Here is a 25,034-nt window from a genome sequence, read left to right as displayed (position 1 = left end):
GATTAAAGGACAAACCGAGTTACTTGGAATTCCAGTAATCGACTCAGGTTCTGGAGAACACCAAAAAGAAGCAATAAAAGAACTTATTTCTAACTTTGGATTAGAGGATAAAGTTCAGTGTCTTTGCTTTGGTACCACTAGCGCCAACACAGGTAAAGCAAAGAAGCTTGTAGCAGAATCATTGTGCACTTACTTACTTATGTTAATCACTGCATGTGGACACCATATTTTTGAGCGTCGTGTTACCCATTTTTGGGAGCTTTATCCAAGTAGTCATACTTCAGGACCAGAAAATAAATTATTTAAACTTCTGAAGAACCATTGGAATGATCTAGATACTGAAAATCAAGATTTAAAAAGATTATCAACTCCTGTTGATTTCTGGATTAATGAACAAAGGCTGAGTGCTATTCAATTTTGCAGATATATAATTAGCACTAAAGTTTTTAAGAAGGTGAGTAATAATAGCTTTATAAATTAATTTAAAATCTAATTATCTCTTCTTATTTCCAAAAAATAGTATAGTAAAGTAGTACTTCACATATAATTTTCCAGTTTTACAAATTTGTAGTAAGTAATTTAAGTTATTATAACTTAGGAAAAAAAATTTGTTTAGGATGGAAATTTTCGTAAAGATTATCAAGAATTGGCTGAACTTACATTGATGGTACTGTCACACACTGACAGGCTTAAACTTCACAATCCTGGAGCTGTTCATCATGCCAGATTCATGGGTAAAAGTTTATTTTACCTAAAACTGTTTCTACTTATGGAGAAAATCCCTGAAATCAATGAAGAGAGCAAGGATGAAATCACTGAAATGACAAAGTTTCTTTCCATTTTTTACACTGAATGGTTTCTTAGAGGGGAGCTAAGTTCAACTGCTCCAACACAGGTACACGGTCTGAATAACTGTTTTAAAATAAAGATATAATTTTGAATAAATACAAAAAGTAGGTATATTATTTATTTTTAAATTAAACATTGAAAAATCTAACCCTTAACTATTAGGATATGAAAGCATACTGGCAGATGAAAAGGTTTGAGGAATTGAATAAAGCTAGAGCTCAAGCTGTTTCTGAATCCATTATGCGACATACTTGGTACCTTGACCCATATTTAGTCATTATAGCAATTGCAAATTAGAAATGTAAAGAACGTAGCAACATGGCTAAGAGACTATTTGGTCTAAAACGACCCTCTATAGAGGAGTATTCCTTAGAAAGACGGGTGTTGGATAAAGACATTCTGAAGAACTTAAACTTTTCACAGGATGAGCCTCCCAGTTTAGTTCCACTAGTTACAGAGAAGTCCTGGCTTATATTTGACATGCTTGGTCATAGAAAAGCTGAGGTTCAATGGATGAAGCTTCCTGCAGAGTATTGGGTTTTAAATGATTTCTATCAAGAATTTGAAACAGCCATCATGAATCTTGATGTTGTGAATGATTGTTCAGAAAGAACAGTCAAATTAGTTCAACAACTTGTTAATAAAGCACATTCAGAATAGAAAAGGCAAGATACATTTCTTTTTCAAGCGAAATGTGTTCAAGCGAAATCGAAATGGTAGAAAAAAGTTGGATCATGCCAAAGCTGCACTCAATAGTATTATTTAATATCTACTTTTTGATCCATTTTATTTTTGAAACACTTGTAAATGTTTGGTTTTTGTTTTGTATTGGTAAAGTTTTTTTTTTATTGTATTCAAACAAATACTTATTTTTTTTAAAAAAACATTTTATGTTTTGATGATTTTCAATGTATTATCATTCTTCTGAAAGTTACTTAAAATATATTTATGAAAAGAGCCCCTTAAACTTAAGTTGTATAACTCATTACCATGTTATTGGATAATTTTTTTTTTAAATTGGTTAGAATTTAAGGGTCCCACAAGCGGGGTAAAATTTTTCTTAAAACTGGGCAAAAATTGACCCTTTTGCCCTTTGTGGGGACCTTTCCGATGATCAAAAAAATTTTTGTAAAAAATTTTAACTACTATTTTGGGGTCAAGGCAGATCATAAGGCTCTTTTCAAATTTTTAACATGACCTATTTTTGAACCACCCTAATATATATATGTATATATATATGTATATATATATATATATTTGCTTATAGATATCTAGAATATATATATATATATATATATATATATATATTTGCTTATAGATATCTTGAATATACATATATATATATATATATATATATATATATATATATATATATATATATATATATATATATATATATATATATATATATATATATATATATATATATAATATAGTTTATATGAATATGTTTGTGATTTATATAACAATAAATAATGTTGTTATATTGATGTTATATCTTGAAAAATGGTGTTATATTGTTCAGATATAACATCATTTTGATGTTATAATAACGTTATATTGATGTTATAATAATGTTAGCTCCAGCAACTTTGTCGTTATATAATTTTTAAATATAACATAATTTTTTAGTGTGTATATAATTTTTGTCGTTTTTTTTACGTTTCTGACTAATGTACGCTGCTGGGAAACTTACCCGATTTAAAGCCAACTGAAAACTGTTTGGTATAAATTAGAAAAAGAAGTTTCTAAATAGAACCCCATCTTACTAGCAGATCTTGATGAAAGCGCGATGTCGTATAAAAACGTACGAATATTGTATCTTGTTGCCTTAATCCAAAGCACATACAAAGTTAATGGACATGTTTTATACTTTTATTTTTTATCACTTTTTTATTTTAAATGTATGTTGTTGTTTTTTAAATTCGTTTACTATAAAAGACCAACAGTTTTTCACTAAAATCGTTGGGTGATTAGATCTTTTTGGCAGTAACTATATAACTAATCAGGGAGCGTTTTCAAAGTGCGTTTTTGTTTATAAGCTTTAACTACCGTGATTTTTTTTTAATAATATTTTTTGTCGTGATTTTTTTTTTTTAATATATACGCAATTTAAAGAATATTAGCGAAAAAAAAGCTGCAGTTTTCCCAAACTTGACAGTAATCGTATAATCTCATTGAATTGTATTTAACATCCATAGCTCTTAAATTTCTCAACCTGATTTTTTCAGACACAACAAACTATTTCTGAGCCACGCTTATTTTTATGCACTGGTTTGGATATTTTTTTCTAATGTAAGATCAAGCGGATCATCTACTCATTGGAATAAAAAATTTTTGAGATTAAATCGGATTATTTGAAACTTCTATCCTTGTGAAATTTTCTTTGGAAGCACATAATGGGCACAGAGCTTTAGGTAAAGCATAAACTACGCAAACTTATCTATTTTATATATGTAGTTTCAATCAATCAATTTTCATCTAAAAACAGCATTCGGCAACTAGTATTAAACAACTGTTAATTTAATTTTAACTTTTTTATTACTAACAAATTGCAAGTATAAAATTACTAACAGATAGATCATAGTAAAATGGTTGCGTTCATACCCATTTAAAATCTTAATAATTAATTTAATTATAAGTAAACAGAAAAAATGGTTTTTTTATAACACACTACTGTGATTATAATTTATACAAGACCCGATATATAGAAGGCTTTGCAAAAAATGTTTTATTTTCATCACTTGAACCAAATGACTTTATTAGAACTCATTTTTTTTCTAAACTATTTAACCAGTGTCTAACTAAATCTTGTTTTGTATCCAGAAAATAACATATGCGGTTCCAATATTTAAAAACTCTGGAGAATACTCTGATCCCTGTAATTACTGTCCAATCAAATCGTCTCTCTATTATCAGCAAGGTCTTTGAGTTTTTATATAACAAACTTCTGAAGTTGAACTCAACAGCTTACTTTTTGATAATCAATACGGATTTCAATTCTCTTAATATACAACTGAGTCGCTAAATATTATAACAGAAAGATTCTATCGTGCATTAGACTGCAATGGCGAGGCAAGGGTATTGTTTTTGGTATATCAAAAGCATTTGAAAAAGTCTGATATGTTGGTTTTCTTCATTAGCTTGCTTCATATGCATCTATAAAAATTTATTTTGTAAAATTATTCTTTCTAACCGCAGTATTAAAGATGGAGTATCGCAAGATTCCATCCTGATCTTGCATAGTTTTTCATATATAATATTATTCTTTCTGACAGTCTTACATCATCTATAATCTTTCTGACAGTCTTACATCTTATCTATAATCTTTCTAACAGTCTTACATCATCTATAATCTTTCTGACAGTCTTACATCATCTATAATCTTTTTGACAGTCTTTCATCATCAATAATCTTTCTGACAGTCTTGCATCTATAGTGGTTCTATTTGCTTCAGTCTGGACAAAAATGGAATAGACTCTTTTAAATATATAAGAAATTAAGTTTAATAAAATAGTGTATATATTAAATTTCAAAACTGTTTTGATTTCAAAATTTGTCTTTTTTTATTTGACTTTAATGAATTTACTAATTTCACCATATTGAAATAGCTACTTGAAAGGCTGTTCCATATCTCAGGCCCTCAATATGTTATGCTGTATCTTTTATATTTAGCTAGTTTACGAGGCGATGTGTACGTGAGTCTCTCATTTGATCTTAGAGAATAGGTTCTGTGCTAGCCTATATAATATTGTCATATTTAAACAAGCTATTAAAAAGGCTGAAGTATATTAACTTACGACTTTAATTTATTTCCTTACGCATTAACGCTTTGCAAATCTCTTCTGTATTTTATTACGTTTATTATTCCGTTTTTCCGTATTAATATTCCGTTATTCAGACTCATGCAATTTACAGTTTTTCTTCTGTCATTCTTGATTTTTAACAATATTATTTGTTTTCATTAAACTCTAAACATATGGGAGTTACCTGAAAACAAGATTGCTTGCAGCCTTGTTAGAAATAAAGTAGTTTTAAAGAAATAATTTAAACTGTCAAATATTCTTGAAAGCGAAATTTGATTTGAAACTAAATTTAGTTTAAAGAATATATTGTTGCACGTATAACTTATTTTTTTAAAAATTACAATAGTAGTAAGGCGTAAAACAATTTTTTTTTAAGAAAAAAGGTCTTGGAACGAGTTACGAGGCTTTAAAAACACTTGTACCACAGTAATAAATAAAAACATTTCAAGAAAAAGATTATAACTATTTTAACTAAAGGTTTATAAAAAACAACGTTCAAAGTTGTTAAAATGACTAATTAAAGTTAACAATTTGTTGTTTTAATGAATTGTAAATATTTAGAATTATCATACAGATAAAAAGTAACATATCATCAAAATGTTTTTAATCTTTTTACCAACTATGCTTTTTGGTTCTGCAACACAAATTAAGTAAAACTTTTGTTTTAATTTTAAAATTGACCTATTCTCTGATAATCATTATTACATTATTCTCTGACAATCATTATTATTTTTGCGCATTTTTATATAAACTAAGAACTAATGTATGATAAAATTTAGAGCAAAGCAGGGGAGTACTATGAAAAAGCGTCAATCAACACTCTTGTTTGCACACTGACATAATAAGAAACATTTAAAAAAATATCAAAAGTAAGAATAAGAAAATGCAATTCGATCATTCATTTTATAAAATTGTTTTCATTGGTCCGAGTAAGTAAATAAGACGGTGTTTGGTTTCCGGTGTATGTTTATATTCATTCGGTAAAATTCGGGTTTTTGAACATTTTGTGCTTTATGAAAATCTAGATTATATGAATCGAAGTACTCAGTTGTAATTATGAATATGTTTTTAAAGTATATATAAACTATTTTATGGATACTTATGAATAGAAAAATTTTTTTTGTTGCAAAGTTAGTAAGTTATATATGTATATATTCTTAAAAGCTTCTTAAAAGTGCAAAAACGCACTATTAAGAATGAGATTATATTTTAAAAACAGCTGAAATCGAAAATCAAATATAATTGAATGTGAGAATCTTTAATTACAATTATCTAGAAATGAAATATTTTAAATAAAATGCAAGTACCATTTAAAAATAAAAAAGCTAAATTTTTCTCTTTAGATATGAGGTACATTTTTACTTCCCTGTTTTTTATATAAACGTTTTATAAGAAATTTTTTTACTTTCTTGTGTTTTATATAATAGTACTAAAGTAAGAATTATAATAATAATAAGTACCAAAATAAGAAATATAATAATAATAATGATTGTTTTAATAAAAAATATAAATACTAATAATAAAATATATAAAATGATAATAATAATATTTAATTAATCATAAAAACAATTAATAATAAAAATTTCAGTAGTAATAAGAATTTGGTGTATAATGCATAATTAGCAAATATAAGTAATAAAAATTAGCAAAACTAAAATAAACAAATGTATTTAAATTGTGCTTTCTGAATATTTATATTGTTTTTTAAAATAATTTTTCTCATTATTTTTATTTTATTTTATGAAAATGTTATATAAAATATCTTAACAGCCTTTTGTTCTATATACGGCACATTAGCTAATCTTTAATATAATAGTTCAAACTCTATTTAATATTTTTCTACTTTAAAAAATACTTTTTACCTTGAAATATGCACAATTTATTCATTCTTTTAAATAGCTTATTTATTTTATGATAAGTTACTATTGTTTGTTTATTTTTCTATCTATAAGTGACATATGAGCAATAAATTAAAAATATGACACCTCATTTAAGAATTTAAATTATTCAATCAAAACAAATAGCGACATGCACTTTTTTTTCAAAATATAACAATTTAACTTTTTTATTAAATATTGCTAAATTGCGTTAACTGATATTTCAATTATGCTTTATTATAAAATAAATGATGTTCGACGTAATATTTATCTTGTTTTATAAATATTAACTATTGTGATGCTAATACTCTGTAAACTGTTTTAAATTGGCTTCAATTTATTTTTTGCTTTTCTCTCTCTCGTTCTCTCTTTCTGTGTGTGTGCAAGCTAAGCTACCCTAATCCTGACAGCAATTCGGTCAAAAGGGTTGTTTGCTCAACCTAGCCATGACTAGTTAGCAACATCCTTAAGCAATAAAGCTATTTGTAACATTATAAGTAAGATGCTGTTAATACTTTTGTAGCTCTGCAGCTTTAATATGTAGCATTCGGCTTGTCGTCATTTTCTACAAAACTTATAGTTTTTTCACTATAAATCTTGAAAGTTTATCGTAAGTTGTATTGTATTTATATAAGGCGGAAAAAAAATAAAATAAAATAACAAAAATGTAAAAAATTCAACTTTAAAATATTTCATAATATTTGCATCTATTTTACTAAAATAGTAACTTTTTTTATTTGATAGGATTTATTTTTTTAAATATGTAAATAACATCAACGGGGGCTAGATTATAAGACTTTGGTCTTTCTAACTGCTCCGGTCATATCTTAATTAAAAAATAATAATATTGTAAAATAACTGTTATCAATATGACAAAAAAAAGTTTCAAAAAAAATAAAATAAACAATTAAAATAATAATAGCTTTTTACGCAAATATCTGATGAAAGTTGTTCAACTGTGGCAATGAAGCTAGCTAGTTTTATTGCAAATAAATGCCATTCATTAGCTCACCATTAATTACCCTTGATCACTGTTTTAACAACTGTTTATTAAGTATACTGATATTATGATAAAATTGTAGTGAAGAACAGAATAACTAAAATAACAAAACAATACAAAAATTCAAAAAAAAAACGAAGAAAAAGACTATAAAAAAAAATTATTATGAAATCTAAAAAAAATAAATCATTTGAACCAATTTAAGTTTTATTTACTCAAAATTTATTATTTCAATATGATTGCTCTACTTTTTATTGTACAATTTTTTTTACAAAACAAAAAGTTTTTGAAAAAGCGTTTTTTACAAAACAGATAAAGTTTTTAAAAAAGCGTTTTCAAACGTCGGTATTCTTTTGATGTCATTCACTGAGTCATCATAATGATTCAGATGACACCGAAATTTGTGAGCTTTATAAGTTCCGATATAATCATTTTTTCTTTTCTTCTATTGGTTTATTGTTTATTTTATTTCTTTATTTGTATTCAAATTCTGGTGGTTAGGTGTAGAAGTTCTTATGCATTTTTTAAAAAAATAAGCTACTCCCTAAAACTAAACATTGTTGAAAAAAATATAGTGATTCTGGTTTAGAGAAAATAATCTAACTACCGAAACAACTATAAATGTATTTCTTTAGTGAATTCACTACAGGTTTACTGTAATAGTTAACACACCATGTTTATGGTAAAAACGAACAGTAGGTTTACTTAACTAAAAACAGTTTACTTTTTTCTTTTAACCAAAAGTACAATAATTGTGTACGATAATATAAATGTTCATAAAATCAATAAACTTTAGACATTTATATTTACTAGCAATTTTTTTAAACTTTGTGCGAATATTAAAAAGCACTTTATTTATTTTAGGAGGTCAAAAAAAAAAAAAAAATTTAAATCTCAACTGTGTTTTTTTTTTTTTTTTTTTCTTCTTTCTACTTATTGCTCTTAGAGGTAACGTTAGTAACTACCCACTTTCTAAGAATAACTCAATATACTTTTTCTTAGGTTATTTAAAGGTAATTATGCGAATAGCAATATAAGATGCGCCACCAATATTCTTATATTTGACCTAGGTTTATAATACTTTATGAAATATAAAATCTATATTTTATCAAGTCAAGTGAAAAGTTTTTTAAATCAGTGTAAAAACTAAACTACACCTTTTGAAAAAAATAGTGAAAAATTGGAGTTTTCCCTATTTATTTTTTTAGAGAAACATTGCACATTTAGCAATAACGAATCGTATAGTTATAAACATTTCATTTATTTTTCTGTAATTAAAAAATAAATTTTTAATTTCGTAGATTTATGCAATTTTATTTTATATATTTATTTTTATATTTGTACTTAAGATGTATTTTAATAGTTTTTGTAGTTTATTGAGGGTTTTTTTATTGTATCTATAAGCGACAAGTCATTTTATCGAATTGTTTGAAGTTTTCTAAATTTTAAACTATCTGACTTCTAAATTTCCTTTTTTTTTTAAAAAGAACTACCAACGTATGTAAAGAAAAAACTTACAAACTCATGAACGGGTTATGAATGGTTAGGTTAAAACTTTAAAACAAAACACTCAAAATAAGTTTAAACATGCTCTGAACCGTTTTATTATTAAGCAATTCAAGAACTTGTCAGTTCTTATGCACTTTTCTAAACCTTTTTTTATATTTTCTGATGTCTATACTAAGTACAGTTACACATATCACGTACAGTTACTCACACTAAGTAGAGTTACTCATACTAAGAACAGTTACATATACAAAGCACAGTTACACATACTACGTACAGCTACACATACAAAGTAAGTTACACATACTATATACAGTTACTCATACTACGTACAGCTAATACTAATACCAAGTTTGATACTAAATTTGACTTATTTTTAAATAAGTAAATAAAATATTTTTAAAAGTTGAACAACAGTTGATATAGCTAAGTTTGATGTTTTTTTAAACAATAAAAACTGGTTTTGTTACAATTCATCATAATTTATAACTTATAATTGTGATAATTACTATTACTATAAACCAAAACATTACCATTACTGCAAGAATTGTTTACCTTTTTCAACATTTCGTGAACCCACAAAATGTTTACCCAAAGTAAGCCCAAAGTTTCGGTTCTTTCTTACCCCTGTTATGATAATGTTTAGGATACAATACCAGTACAAATGTATTTTTTACAATACCTAATATATTCTTTATCTTTATTATTGAGAGTTATCCTTCAATCATTGAATCAGCTATCTATAAATTACCATCATTTTTTTAAGAACCAAGTAGGATCTTGTATAACGTATTAAAAAGCTATTATTTTTAATTTTGCATGGCGTTACATTAATATTAAAGTAGTAAGAAATAAAAAAACAAGATGAATATATTACTTGTGAAATGTCATTTTTAATGTCATTTTTTTAAAAAGTAAATCAACTAATGTTATTACTAAAATTACATATTATAAAATAGTTTCTATGGGCTCAAGTAACAACTTCTATGCGCTTAAGTAATCATTTCATTGCGCATGAACATTAACTTCGATGCGCATAAGAAAAGTTTTCTCAAACAGGTTTTGAATGTTATATTTTATTCCAGGGAATTTCTGGTGAAATACTTTTAAGGCTTTTAGTTGGGTACGCTTAGGCGTCGGTACATGTTAATAAGATACTTTGTCAGACACGTGGCACGCTTGCAGAGTGGTCAGGTACGTGGTACGCCTGCAGAGTGTGTCAGCTTACTGCTGTAGTCTAAGAACTATTTTAAGTTAATAAATAAAATTTGTCATGTGATATTTAAAGATACCTAATATTTATATTTTTTAATTTATTTTTAAAAAAATTAATTATACAAATTAGGAATAAAATAATTCTATCATTAAAAGATTTAATAATTTTGTCTTTCATATTTGCTTTTTAGAATAAATATACATACAATTACATGATTTTTCGCTTTATAAAACTGACACAAATTTTCATTTGGTGTACGTGACAGAATGTATGGTCGGACGCAAAATTTATGGTTTTCTACGTTTCGTTTAGTAATAGTCTATGGTAAGTGCAACGTTAAAATAAGAAAATAAAATATTTAAGGAGAGTAATTGACAAACAATGGTGTCACATAATTTATGTGGGTGAAACTTTTTTTTTTTAAATCTCAGCATACTCTAACATCAACTTCGAGATTTTCTTGGAAATTCAAAATTTCCAAGAAAACTACTTTTTTTATACTCTCTAATTACGTGTAAATATATATGTCTAATCTTATATAAATTAATACATAAAATTAAGGGTGTCTTTATTTAAAAAACAACTATTAAATGGGCAATGTTCATTGAAGTCAGTTAAAGGTTTGTTTTCAAAACCCGTTATAAGCAATTTTTTTTTGTGCTAACTTAAATATAAATAAAAAAAAAAAATTTTCAAACATTTAAGTAGTTACTTTAAATTATTTGTCACTTATTATAAACACTCGCATGGGTAATATGTATACTTCTTTGGCTTCTCCGGCTTTACTTCCCTTCTCAAATAAAATAAATTTTTTATTTGTAAGTCGTTGCTAAAAACAGATGCAACGGGCGCCCCTGAATTTTCTAGTTAAATGTTGCTTAATACAGTACACAATAACACAATTTCTTGCGTTTTGAAAATAAACTCTTCGTATAATGATAAATCGTATGATGATAATGATAATGAACAAGATAATAAAAAATCGTATAAGTGATAACACAATTCAACCTATTCAGCACGTCCAAATGATAAAAAAAAAGAAAACAAGAAAAATTGTGCTGAATTTTTCATAAAAATATTTTTTATTCTATTTAAAAAACTAAAAACCTCACTTTTTAAAGCAAGCAAACCGTAACTTGATCTAAACTTCTAACACTAACCCAGTGGGCATAAGACGTGTTTTACACGTATAAAACGTTTACGTATTGATACGTTTTAATACGTTTTTTTAACGTTTAAAGCACATCTTGTGTTTTAGACACTATAATTTTAGGCTTATGTTAGACTTATGTTAGTCGATTTCGCATTGGGAACCGACTGACATAAGTCATTACTCGGTATTAATTGCTAGAAAAGAGAAAATAAAAAATTAGATTTGACAAAGCTAAATTAGGCTAACCAGAGCCCGTTTATTCCACAATAACAAATTATTATAGTAAGCTATTACTGCGACCAATAATAACGTTTAGTTACGTTATCCTAAGCCCCGGTTGTTAGTAACAACCGACAGGTTATTATCGTTCCCTTAATATTACAAAATAGTATTGAATAAATACAACAAAGTATTATTACTGTCTCAAACAGTATGATAAAACTGCCTTCTGAAAGATCCTTTTATAATTTAAATTTCTGTAAACTAAAGAAATTAAAATTTATTTAAATGAGAAAAAATAACATTATTTTTATGAATCCCTTTTTTCTTTTTGTCTCGTTGAATCTTAGGATATGTTATCAGAGTAAATAAAAATTTCCCAATAATAAAGTTAAACGTGCGCTTAATTAGCTTCCCACTGATAAAATATTAACCTGCATAAGTGCAAAGCAATGCACAAAACTAGGTCTAAATTTGCATCAGTACAAACTAAAGCTACAAATTATCTCTCAGGCTACATCTGAAATAAAATCGATATATATATATATATATATATATATATATATATATATATATATATATATATATATATATATATATATATATATATATATATATATATATATATATATATACATATAAATAGCTCAGATTGATGTTCAATATGTAATGATACATTTTCCAGAGATCTGAGTTTTTGAGATCTAAACTTTTTCAGCCTAATAAAATATTAATTTTAGAAGATAACATTACTGAGTAAGAATAGAAAGTAACTTAGTTAAAAAAGAAGTACAATCATATAAATGATTTAGAAGTACAGAATAAGGGGGCAATTTAAATAGCACACCCTGTACAAAATTATCATTTCGTCTTTTTGCAACCAAAACCATGGAGGTTCTTTATATAAATAGTTTAGAAAACTTTTTTAGAGGTAAATTTATATTTAGTGAGGTATCCTTTTGAGTCAATAACTGCTTGACAACGACAGCCCATTAACGAGATCAATTTTCGGCATCGTTCAGGCGTAATGGCGTCTCATGCAGCCTTTATTTTGATCCTAAGTCGGTCTAAATTTGTTGCAGTTGACCGGTTTATGTTTCTGTCAACTTCCTCCCACAAATTTTCTATCGGATTTAGGTCTAATGACTGTGCAGGCCATTCCAATACATCAACCTTTTTAGCGTTAAACCATATTTTAACACTTTTGGCGGTGTGCTTAGGGTCGTTGTCTTGTTTGAATTTCCAAACCAAAGGTAGATTTTCCTCGGCATATGGCAACATGACGTTTTTTAGTATTTCTTTGTACAAGTTTTGATCAATTGTCCCTTGAATTCTATGCAACGGGCCCACACCACACCATGAAAAACTGCCCCAAACTATCACATTGCCCCCATCATGCTTTACGGCCTTAAGAGTATACCGAGGGCTGAGTTCTTGGTTTTGGGGACGACGAACATATTGTTTTCCGTCGGATCCAAAGCGATTAAACTTAGACTCGACGCTCCAAAGCACATTTTGCCAAAAACTTAAATCTTTGTGTACGTGCTGTTTTGCAAACTTCAAACGGCTGATGAGGTTACGTTTTGAGACCAATGGTTTTTTTCGAGCAACCCTTCCAAAGAGCTTATTTTCGCGTAAGCGACTTTTAACAGTGCTGACAGATAGATCGAGTTTTAAATTTTGAGCAATTTACTCTTTAATTTTTGGTGCGCCAACAAAAGGATTCAGCTTTGAGATACGGACAATGGCTGCGTCTTCTCTGGGGGTTGTCTTTCGTTCGCGAGACTTGCGTTTTTTGTTGCTTAATGAACCAGTATCTTTAAATAAATTAATAGCATTTATAACTTTCTTACAAGAAGTATATATATATACAAACACAGACATATATACATACAAATATATAAATACATTCAAAAGAGTTCAGCATCGAACCAATAAAATTACTTGTTTATTTGCGCAGCCGCCTTGTTTGTCAAGTTTCGTGTTTTGGAGTTAAAGAGTTAAAAGAGGGTCGTAGTCACAATACAGTAGTCTCTTCAACGAAGGTGGCCCCTCTGGAACCTTGGGAGGTGAATTAAATTTTTAAAAAATGATAAATCATTTTGCCATAATGGCATAAAAAAAACAGCCAAGATCTCGCCACTCTTTCAAATTCTTATCATTTCAACATAGCCGTATGAAAATCATTCACCCCGCCTTGGCGAGATCTCGTCTATGAACTACCGGGATCACGGTAGGCGGGGTAAAAGTTTCTTAAATGAACACAAGCAAAAAACTAGTCCTGTAATTAATTTTTTGGTTGATACGAAATTTTAGTTGCATTTGCATGATTTTAAAGTTTAAAGTCGTTTAAATTTGTTTTGATAAAAACTTTTTTTCGTTAGTTGATTATGAATTAAATATAATGTGTAATAAAGTTAATTAATTAATTAAAGTTAAATAATTAATTAAAATAATATTTGATAAAGTAAGAGTAAAAAGGTTTCAAAGTTTTAGTGACAATGACACCAATTTTTTAATCTTTAGTTTTTCGCTCTAATTTTAAAATTATTTACAGCCATATGGTTTTTTGGTTCAGGGCAAGGCGATCTATAATAAAGGCCTATTCGTCGCGCGACCGTAAACTGGGGGCCTATTAATTTAAACTCATTAATAATCAAAATATGACTCTTAATGAGTTTAATTAGTTTGTTTAGAAATATTTATGTTAAAATGTAATTAAAAGCTAAACATTTTTATTTTAAAAAAAAATTAAAACAAAGAAAATATATGCATATATTTTAACAACAACAGATACAAATCATTTAAACAAATTTATGATTACTTTAAAACTTTTAATGCAGAATCTTTATTAGATCTTGGTGTAATTGGTGCACAAAAATTTTTTAAAAACATATTAGCAAGAGTGTTGCAATGTTTTTAATTAATTTCAAAAAGATCTTACGACAAACTTTATCTTTTATTGAATGAAATAAGATAAAGCAAAAAAAAAACCCATTGGCAAACATTGTCTGGTCGAATATTAAGACCACCACGATCTATAGACTTGAGGTACTCACCAAACTTTTCATAATAAAGTAATGTTTGATTGAACAAAATGTTTTCATTATATTTATTTCTACATACATCAATACATAAATCAAAGACATTTTGGTAGTATCAGAAATTGATGACTCTAGTTTTTCTAAATTGTCAAATATTTCATTACCTGAACTAAAATCAAAAGAATCTATGTCTATATTTAAAGATAACATCAGTGATGTGTGATTTATATGCAATTTTTCTATAATTTGTTGAACATTTATAAAGTAGGCACGAACATTTATAAAGTAGGTCCGAATCTTGTCTCAATTTCCTAAATTCTTTTTCTAAGTGGTCACTTGTAAACATACCAAGAAGAACATAACCATGACTGGTTGCTAATAAATATTTACATAGCTCAACAGTACCATAGCATATATGGTGAATTGATTTTACAGTATCATTAGATAACTGCTTCACTCTTGCCATATTTACGATACATTTCAAGAGCCATATCACCAAACTGAAGTAGAGTACTAAGACGGCAATCATCAGGACTACAAATAGGTGCTTCTAGTGGATCATTGTGTCTTACATCACCTCCACGACCTTTCACATTCAAAATTTTCCACCAGTTTATTACTTTATTTATAAATATTGCAGTATCCTTAGAATTTGAAATTTTTTGAGAATAGGTCAGCAAGGCATGATATGTCTTATCTGAAAAAACTTTAAGGCAAGTAGATACATTTTGCCTTTGAATTAGCTTAGGAGCTATTGCAATTTCATTCAAGTCTGACAATTGATATAAGCATTTAAGGTGCTTCCATTTAGCTGTATTTAAATACCATTATCACTGTACACTAGTTCCCCAGTTTTTTCTGTAAGCCATAGATTCCTAATGTTTTTCAAAAGAAGAACAAAGTCAAACAGTAAATACATCTTCCGTTTTCCGAGGTTTTTTTGAAATAGTATCAGTTTTGAAACAGTTTTGGAATAGAATTTAAAAAATGCTTGGTTTACACAACTACCATCACAGATAACAACTTTTACATCGCCAGATGATGATTTTATAAGTTTTATGCTGGAGTTTATTTGTTCAAACAGAAAATTTGAACTTAATTTGAGACATACTATCATAATTCCCAACACAGTTTTAGCCAATAATGATGAATCATCTAAAGATTTACCAAACAATGTTCCACCATGGTAGAGCATCATTTTTTTGACATATACTTCATCATAAATAATTATACAAATTTTTTGTTTTCCTTCAATGTTTTTGAAAACTGAGTCTAAGAAACTAGCATCATCAATTTTGCAAACTTTTGATACTATGCGTGTCAAAGTACTAACTGATGGTAATTGAAAATTGTTTCTTAGTTTATTGTATAAAGCACAAGATGTTGAAAAATATTTGAAACCCCGTATAATTGTATCTGATTCGTTTTTTTTTTCCAATAAGCTTTGCAGACATAACTGATATTTGTTGATGAATAATGTTTTTCTTATGATATATTTCCAAGACATTTAAAAAATGTAGTATTTCCTCAAACTTTGACCAAGAATCAATAATATTTATACGATTTTTACAAACTTTTTACAAAACATTTTATTCCACAATGAAATGTTTCAAAATGTAAATTCTCAAAAATTTTAACAAGAAATAAAGGAATACCATCATAAAACGTAATAGATTGAACATTAATTGTTTTTTCAATCATATATGTTATTATTGAAACTGAAAAAACCCTCAGATTATTTAATAAAAAATTTTTTAAATCAATATATGTTGCTGTATCAACCAATAAAAAAGTGCTAAGCTCATCAGTTCTAACATTTCTAACAATGCTTAAAAATTTCTGTGTAGTGCGATGACGTGGCAATGGAGTAGGTATTTGAGAAGGAACTCCTGGCCATACAGATGGTGGCATTTTCGGTCTTTGTTTTCCTTGAACAGTAACTTTTTGCCACCGAAAACTGTTGGCCAATGTAATTGACAAATAACAGTTTTATCTGAAACTAAAATATTAGAATTTGGAATACTTTTTATCCAAATATTTCTTTGTTCTTTATCTTAAGGAAAATGATAAACTTGTATTTTTTCAAAGCTTTTATTGCTTATGGTACTTTAATTATTAGTTTTGCAGCCGTATTATTTTAAATGTTTATCAACTAAACACTATTAAAGCAATTTTCTCTTCCAGTTCCCATTTATTCAAAGTATTGTTTCAATTAAACTTTTATTTCTCTCATCTAAAAAAGGAAGAAACGACGCAACAAAAAAAAAATTCTATACAACGTTATTCATTCAATTCAATTCAAGTTTAACTTTTCTTTCTCTTTTGTTCTACTCTTTTATAAAAATAGTGCGCGATGAAATAAAAACTTTTCTTTCTTAATGTAGAATTAAATTTATAGATATTATTAAATTAGAATTAAAGAAACAATGAGTAAAGCAACGAAAAGTCCAATCTGGGACTATTTTGATATTGATGAAAATAATCGCTCAAAAGCGATTTGTAATTTTTGCAAAATGAAAATATCAAGAGGAGGAACATCTGGCAAAAAAATGACAACATCTAATTTAAGAGGGCATATGAAAGCAAAACATATAAAAGTTTTCCAGAAAGTAGAAGATCTAAAATGTTTCAAAAAAATTAACACAGAAAAAAAAAATGTTATTGCATCTACTTCAACCAGTAAAGAGAATGATAATAGCAAAGTATCCGTTAGCAACAGTGTTACAGTTATTCTAGATCAAAAACATCAATCTAAGCTTGAGGAAACTATTAATAAGCATAGGAAATGGACTTCAAGTGAACAAAGAGCTTAAAAAATAACTAAGCTTATCGGAGAAATGATATGTGTAGACATTCAGCCGTATTCTTTAGTTACAGATCAAGGATTTAAAAAACTAATTATGCATCTTGAACCAAGGTATACCATGCCCTCTAGAAAACATATGACTGAAACAGTTGTTCCTTTAATTTATGAAAAAATAAAAATACAAATTATGAATCGTGTAGCAAAAGCAGATTTTTTGAGTTTTACCACTGACGGATGGACTACACATCACAATGATCTAAGCTTTTATTCATTAATAGCACACTGGATAAACTCAGAGTTTAATTCTATGACAGCTGTGCTACAACTTAAAAAAATAACAGGCTCTCATACAGGTGTAAAGATATCAAAATTTCTAAGACTCTTTAAATGAATGGAAAATACCAACTAACAAAGTGTACTTTGTCCTCTCTGACAATGCTGCTAATATGAAATTACCCATAAAAGAAGCTGGTTTAGAAAAAAATTCTCTAAGTTGTAATCCACACTCTTTAGCTTTGTATAACCGATAAGCTTTTCAAACTGCAAACAATTGTAAATGATCTTATAGCTAAGTCTAGAAAAATAGTCACACACTTTCATCATTCTTCATCTTCCATGAATATGCTACATGAAATTCAACAACAGCTAAAGTTACCCCAACATTCACTTATACAAGATGCAGTAACAAGATGGAACTCGACATTTTACATGCTAGAAAGACTAGTTGAACAAAAAACTTCACTAACATTATTTTTTATTAGAAATCAAAAGTGTAATGCCTCTAATCTTAATGAAGACCAATGGTTATTAGCTGAGACGCTTATCTTAGCTTTAAAGCATTTTGAGGTGGCTACACTAGAGATGAGTGAAAATAGGGCATCAGTGTCTCAAATTATTCCAATTATAGTTTTAATGGAAGCGTACCTAGCCTATGCTTCAGAAAATGCAGGTGAAATAAAAACTATAATAGAAGAGTTGAAAAAAGATTTTATCTCAAGGTTTTCCAGCTATAAATATAACAAAAACTTGAACATGTCTACAGTTTTAGATCCAAGATTCAAACTTAGTTATGCCATATCAGATGAGGAGAAGACACAATAAAATTAAATATTCAAGAGAAATACATGAACCTAAATAAAACTGATATTACAGATTGCCTTTTAACTACCGACAACTTAACTCAATCGGATAGTGAAACAAACACTTCATCTGAATCAACCCAAGAACCTAGCTCTCTACTCAAAAAATTAAAAATGGCAGAAAACTTATACAATTTCTATCAAATTTCAAAAACACCTCTTGACACTGAATTAACGAAATCAACAAAAGTAAAGAACTGTAAAAAACTTTCAACAGAGGCACAAATTTATTTAGAGAAAAAGGAAAAAATGTAAGTTAAAATGATTTTTTTAAATAAGAACTTTGATAACTTTTTGTTCTTTTCTAATTTATAATAAATTATTATAGATAAAACTCAATTCTAAATTATCATAGACAAATAAAAATTGAAAAATAAAATGAAATAAAATAATATTACTAAAATTCATTAATATTTAACAACTTTTAATAATAAAAATTCGTACTTTACATTTTAATTTAGTTTTTATATTTTTTGTTTACTTAATTTTCTTTTAGAACTGATGAAATAAACTTTTACTTATCACTGCCTAATCTGCATCAAAAAGAATGTCCATATAAATGGTGGGGAAATTACAAAAATACATGTATAAAGAAACACTCTAGTAGCAATAATATTTTAGACCTCTCATACCTTGCCAAAAAATATTTGCTCTGTCTTCTTCTGTGTTCAGTGAAAGATTGTTTAGTACTGGGGGAAATATTTATGAATCGACACGCTCCCGACTAACTGCAGAACATGGAGAAAATCTAGCTTTTGTGCATGCGAATTGGAAATTTTTCGGAGAAACGGAAACAAAAAAATAGATTCACAGTTTTATATAACATATTTTATTACTTTTCATAACACAATAAAAATTTATATTTATTTTTAACATGACGCAAGTTGGTCTATTATGTTTTAAATATGTTATACTTTATGTTTATATTTTTTAAATGTGCATTTCTTTATTTTAAACTTCTTTGTAGAGTTTTGGATCCATAAGTTATATAATTAATGTACTAAATTATAAGAAAACTCTAAAAAAAGTAGAGAGCCTTGTTAAAAGCACTTAAAAATTTTTAGTTTAGTGGTTGCATATATGCCTATATAATAACTTATTATTAATAAGTTAGACTTATACATTGTATTTATGTTTATGGCGTAATTCTATGTGTGGATATAATATAGAAACACAGAATCAAAAATAAAATTTCAAAAATTTCAAAACAATCGGCATCGGCCGATGGTTAGAAGGCCGATGCCAATGCATCGGCTAAATGGTCGATGCATCGGTGCACCCCTAATATAATATATATATATATATATATATATATATATATATATATATATATATATATATATATATATATATATATATATATATATATGTGTGTGTATATATATATATGTGTATATATATATATATATATATATATATATATATATATATATATATATATATATATATATATATATATATATATGTGTGTGTGTATATATATATATGTGTATATATATATATATATATATATATATATATATATATATATATATATATATATATATATATATATATATATATATATATATATATATATATATAATATATATATATATATATATATATATATATATAATAACTCCTAGCACTCTAAGGAGTTAGCAAGTAAAAATACAGTTTTAAAATTATTTACAAAAAATTATAATTAAAATATAAAAACATTATTAAATCCATAGTTATTAGAAATATAAAAGAATAAACTAGATTAACTTGAAAAGGTTAAAAATTATCTGGCAAGTTTTTCAATGTGAGCATTTTATCTTCGCAATTTTTAGAATATTAAACTAGGCCCAGTCACAGCTTAGGGTTGCGCGATGGATTGGTGCGAATAGGTTTCCAGTAAAATTCAGGGTTGTTAATGCGAAACGTTAAAGCAAAAAGTTACTGGTTTCTATTAGCATTTCAAAACGATGAGAAAATTTTTTTAATAAAAACAAATTTTAATATAATTTTAGTATACTTAGAGTAGTAAAATTAATAATATAAAATTGTTAACAAAATATTAATTTAAATTATTAATAAAAAGTTAATTTAAGATGCACCGTTTTTATGCAAAGATAAAAACCAAGTTGTTTTGTTGAAAAAATCACTAAAAATCAATTTTCAATATTTGAAATTTTTTTGTAGTGATTATTTCAACATTTAAAAACAGCTTGCACTTCTTTAACAATCAATTCACAAATTAGGATTTAAAATCGCTGCAATGTCCTTACCAGTTTTACTTTTAATAAACCAAACAACTATAAACAATGTGTTTTTTTTTAATTAAATCAATCAGGCATTTGTTCAAAATACCTAAATTTAATAATATTTTTATTATTATTATTATTTTAATATAATATATTATTATTTAAGATAAGACTAAAGCCAAAAAAGTGTTTCTTATTTAAAAAAAAACATGTATTATTTTTTCAAACATTAGTAAGTTAGTAAAGTTTGAGAGGGCTTACATTTAAAAATTGTTAGTTAATTAAGAGAAAAAACAATTTATTATATGTTGCGATATATATTTTATCTAATTTAGTATAAAAATTAAAATTTACTAACTTTTTTTTTTCAGTTTTCTTTTTTGCTAAATTCTGTTTTGGGCAAGAAGAATGCTTAAGAGGAGGTTGTTACCCAGCAACAGGAGATTTACTTGTTGGTCGTGAAAATAGAATAACAGCTACATCAACTTGTGGTTTAAAAGAGCGCACCAAATATTGTATTGTAAGCTTTCTAGAAAAAGATGAAAAATGTTTCTGGTGCCATTCCACTCCAGAGATTGAATCAAGTGGAAATAGATATAAATATAGCCATTTACCTAAATATATGGTTACACAAGTACCAGCAGATAGATTAAAAGGATGGTGGCAAGCTGAAAATGGCGTTGAAAATGTTACAATACAGGTTCGTTTTTTTTTGAATTTATTACACATAAAAGATTTCTCTTTATATAATATTCTATTATCATATGGGGTAGTTAAGTTGAACAAGGTTTGTCTTTGTCAGATAAGCCACTAAGTTACTCTTCAAGCATAGTATATATCTCATATTAAATCATATTCTTTGTTTGTATTTACAAAAAACATTTATTATGAAACACAATGCAATGTTCAATTAAACTCTTGAGAGTTAATAAACTCTGGAAAGCTTAATGGAATAAAGTATGTGTGAAATCTTGATGGAACTTGTTTTGACACAAACTTTTAACTGTTGGATGGATTTTGATACAAAAACATCATCAAAGAAATGATAATAGTACACACAAAAAATTACCTTGGTAATAGATTTTTCATGAATGATCCAAACTTAAAGACTGCTAATGACTTTTTGTTTGTTTTTTACTTAAGGAAAATAATTTTTTTTAAATAAACTTTGTTCTAATTTTTATTTTTTATTTTTATAACTTAAAAATAATGATTATAATAACTCACCTAATAAAATTATAAAAAATATATATATTAATTTATATAAAAATTTTAGATTCAATTATTTATAATTAATAATCAAATTTAAAATTTGAATCTAATTAATGTATAAAATTTTTTTAAATTGGGAAAGCATACATTATATATACATTTATTATTATTATTGTTATTGTTATTACTACTATTATTATTATTATTGTTATTACTACTATTATTGTTATTATTATTATTATTATTATTATAATTATATATATATATATATATATATACATATATATATATATATATATTTATATATATATATATATATATATATATATATTTATATATATATATATATATATATATATATTTATATATATATATATATATATTTATATATATATATATATTTATATATATATATATTTATATATATATATATTTATATATATATATATATATATATATATATATATATATATATATATATATATATATATATATTTATATATATTATACATTAGGGTGCATCCAACGCCCCATACATTCAAAAATTGATCTGTCCCTATTCTTAAAACTTTCTATTGGTTCTCACAAGACACCCTGTTAAATTTTTTCAAAATTGAATGAGATTTAGGGGGGCCACCTCAAGTCTGAAACTTGCAACAAGACCCTAAACAGAAGGAAAAAAAGTTTTTCAAAAGTATGACATGTTGGGTCTCAAAAAAAGCAAAAATTTATAAAAATTTCAAAAATAACAAAATTTTACACAAGAATTATTATTCTAAGTTTTATTGCATAAAAATTATTATTTTTTAACAAAAAATTAAAAAAAACCTTTTTTTTCATGTTTTTGTCAAAAAAAACTTTCAAGGTATTTTTAACAAAAAAATGATAACTATTTTTGAAATTTTTATAAAGTTTCGCTTCTTTTGAGACCCAACATGACATACTTTTGAAAAACTTTTTTTCCTTCTGTTTAGGGTCTTGTTGCAAGTTTCAGACTTGAGGTGGCCCCCCTAAATCTCATTCAATTTTGAAAAAATTTAACAGGGTGTCTAGTGAGAACCAATAGAAAGTTTTAAGAATAGGGACAGATCAATTTTTGAATGTATGGGGCGTTGGATGCACCCTAATATACATATACATACAAAATTAAATCTTGTCTCAAAAGGACTTTTATAAAGAAAATAAAACTTGCAATCTTTTTTGTTTTAGTTTTTTTATATTATTGCTACAAAGTTTTATAAAAATGACTGTTCAGTCAATTTTTGCCTTAATAGTTTTGTTCAAAACATTTATATAAAATTATGGTTTTTTAAAATTAAAGTTAATATAATAGATTTTTTTTTTTTTTTTAATATGGGACCCATCATATATTAACAAATAATACATGCTGAGCAATATGTTAGTTTCATCATTAGATTAGAAAAAAGATATATAGTGATTGCTAATTTTCTATTTTATGTTGTTATGTAATCATTCTGTTAAATATCATTTGTTAAAGTTTTCTATTATATTTGCTATGGTTTTTGTAATATCCATCCATCGAAATAGTCTATACAAAACAGATAAAATTATCACAAAGAGAAAAAGTTAGTTTGTTTATAGTTGTTGTTTATCTTTAGTTATGAAAAAATTTATTTCTTAATTATAAAAGCAAGTATAACAAAAAGTGATATTATAACTAAACTAAAACTACTCTAAGCAAATCATTTTTTTTCTTTAGGTTTAATTTAGTTTTAAAATTTTGTTTAATATATAGGTTGATTTTGAAGCAGAATTTGTGTTTACGCATTTAATAATGACATTCAAAACATTTCGACCAAAGGCAATGTATATTGAAAGATCACTTGATTATGGAAAAACATATAGTGTGTACAGATATTTTGCTTACAATTGTGCACAATCATTTCCTAATATTCCCACTGGAACACAACACAATATTGATGATGTAGTATGTGAAGAAAGATATTCAAAAGTTGAACCTAGCACACTTGGAGAGGTAATTATCTTCATAATGCAGATACTACATACATTATCTTTATAACTGTATCATATTATAAAGTTTTATATGCTTACTGTTTTATATATTATATTTTTATCATATTTAAGGATTTTATCATTGTCATTATAATATTCTGTCTACAGGTTGTCATGAAAGTCCTTGACCCAACTGTCCAAAAAGAACAAGACCCATATAGTTTATCAGTACAGAGGCTCCTAAAATTGACAAATCTTCGAATAAGGTTTACTGAGCTTCACACATTTGGTGATATTGTTCTTGGAAATAGTGGAACAAAGTCTACAAATTATTACTATGCTCTGTATGAGTTAGTTGTAAGAGGAAGCTGTTCTTGTTATGGTCATGCTGAACATTGTATTCCTTCTCCAGATGCTCCAACTAATGTTAATATGGTACAAATTATAGCTTGTAAATATTTTTGTAAATATGGATTATTGGACTGTAAATTTGTTCTTATTAGTTACACTGTTTCAAGTTAATAAAGAAAGTTGAAAGTATTACTTCTCATTTTAACAGTTTCTCTATAGTAAAATAAAATATTTAAGTGGGAATCAAGTATATTATGTATGTAGCATTAGTGTGAAATTTTATTGCTATCTTATTAAACATTAATTTAAAAAAGTAATTTGAAATTTTATGTTTTGATAGTAATAAAATAAAGGGATTTAGACAAATAGAAACATATAAAAAATATTAGTTTATTGTTTCTTTAATTGCATTTAGCCATCTTAAGAATTACCTCAAAGTTAATTTTAACTCTAGAACTCACTCAAAGTTAACTTTAGCTCTAGAATTCTCTCAAAATTCAGAAATTAAAAATATAAATATTTTAGTATTTTTTTTAATTTTTGAAAAAATGAAAGCGTTCTTCTAAAATTAATGTTTGATTTACCATTTCAGTAATTATTAAGGTACTTAGCAGGTATTTGTTAGGTATACTTAAATCTTTTTTTCTGCTT

The 25,034-nt window shown here is 26.3% G+C and overlaps 1 protein-coding gene and 1 long non-coding RNA gene across 2 annotated transcripts in view; both read left to right on the top strand.

The window, feature by feature from the left end:
- Positions 1 to 10,430: 10,430 nt before the first annotated feature.
- Positions 10,431 to 25,034, top strand: part of LOC100197276 (laminin subunit beta-1) — a 39,531-nt gene continuing 24,927 nt past the window's right edge. The window contains exons 1-4 of the mRNA XM_065818176.1: positions 10,431 to 10,578; positions 21,218 to 21,546; positions 23,815 to 24,054; positions 24,201 to 24,467. Coding sequence (XP_065674248.1) covers positions 10,521 to 10,578; positions 21,218 to 21,546; positions 23,815 to 24,054; positions 24,201 to 24,467 — 894 coding nt within the window. The 5' untranslated portion in view covers positions 10,431 to 10,520. The remainder of the gene's footprint in view (positions 10,579 to 21,217; positions 21,547 to 23,814; positions 24,055 to 24,200; positions 24,468 to 25,034) is intronic.
- LOC136090762 (uncharacterized) lies at positions 12,573 to 19,732 on the top strand. The gene is made up of 2 exons (XR_010643700.1): positions 12,573 to 18,866; positions 19,112 to 19,732. It is a non-coding gene; the product is annotated as an uncharacterized LOC136090762 (long non-coding RNA).

The sequence above is a fragment of the Hydra vulgaris genome, chromosome 14 (assembly GCF_038396675.1).
Source record: "Hydra vulgaris chromosome 14, alternate assembly HydraT2T_AEP".
In the NCBI taxonomy this organism is placed as follows: domain Eukaryota; kingdom Metazoa; phylum Cnidaria; class Hydrozoa; order Anthoathecata; family Hydridae; genus Hydra; species Hydra vulgaris.
The sequence above is the reverse complement of the archived record's forward strand: the minus strand, read 5'-3'. Positions and strand labels throughout refer to the sequence as shown.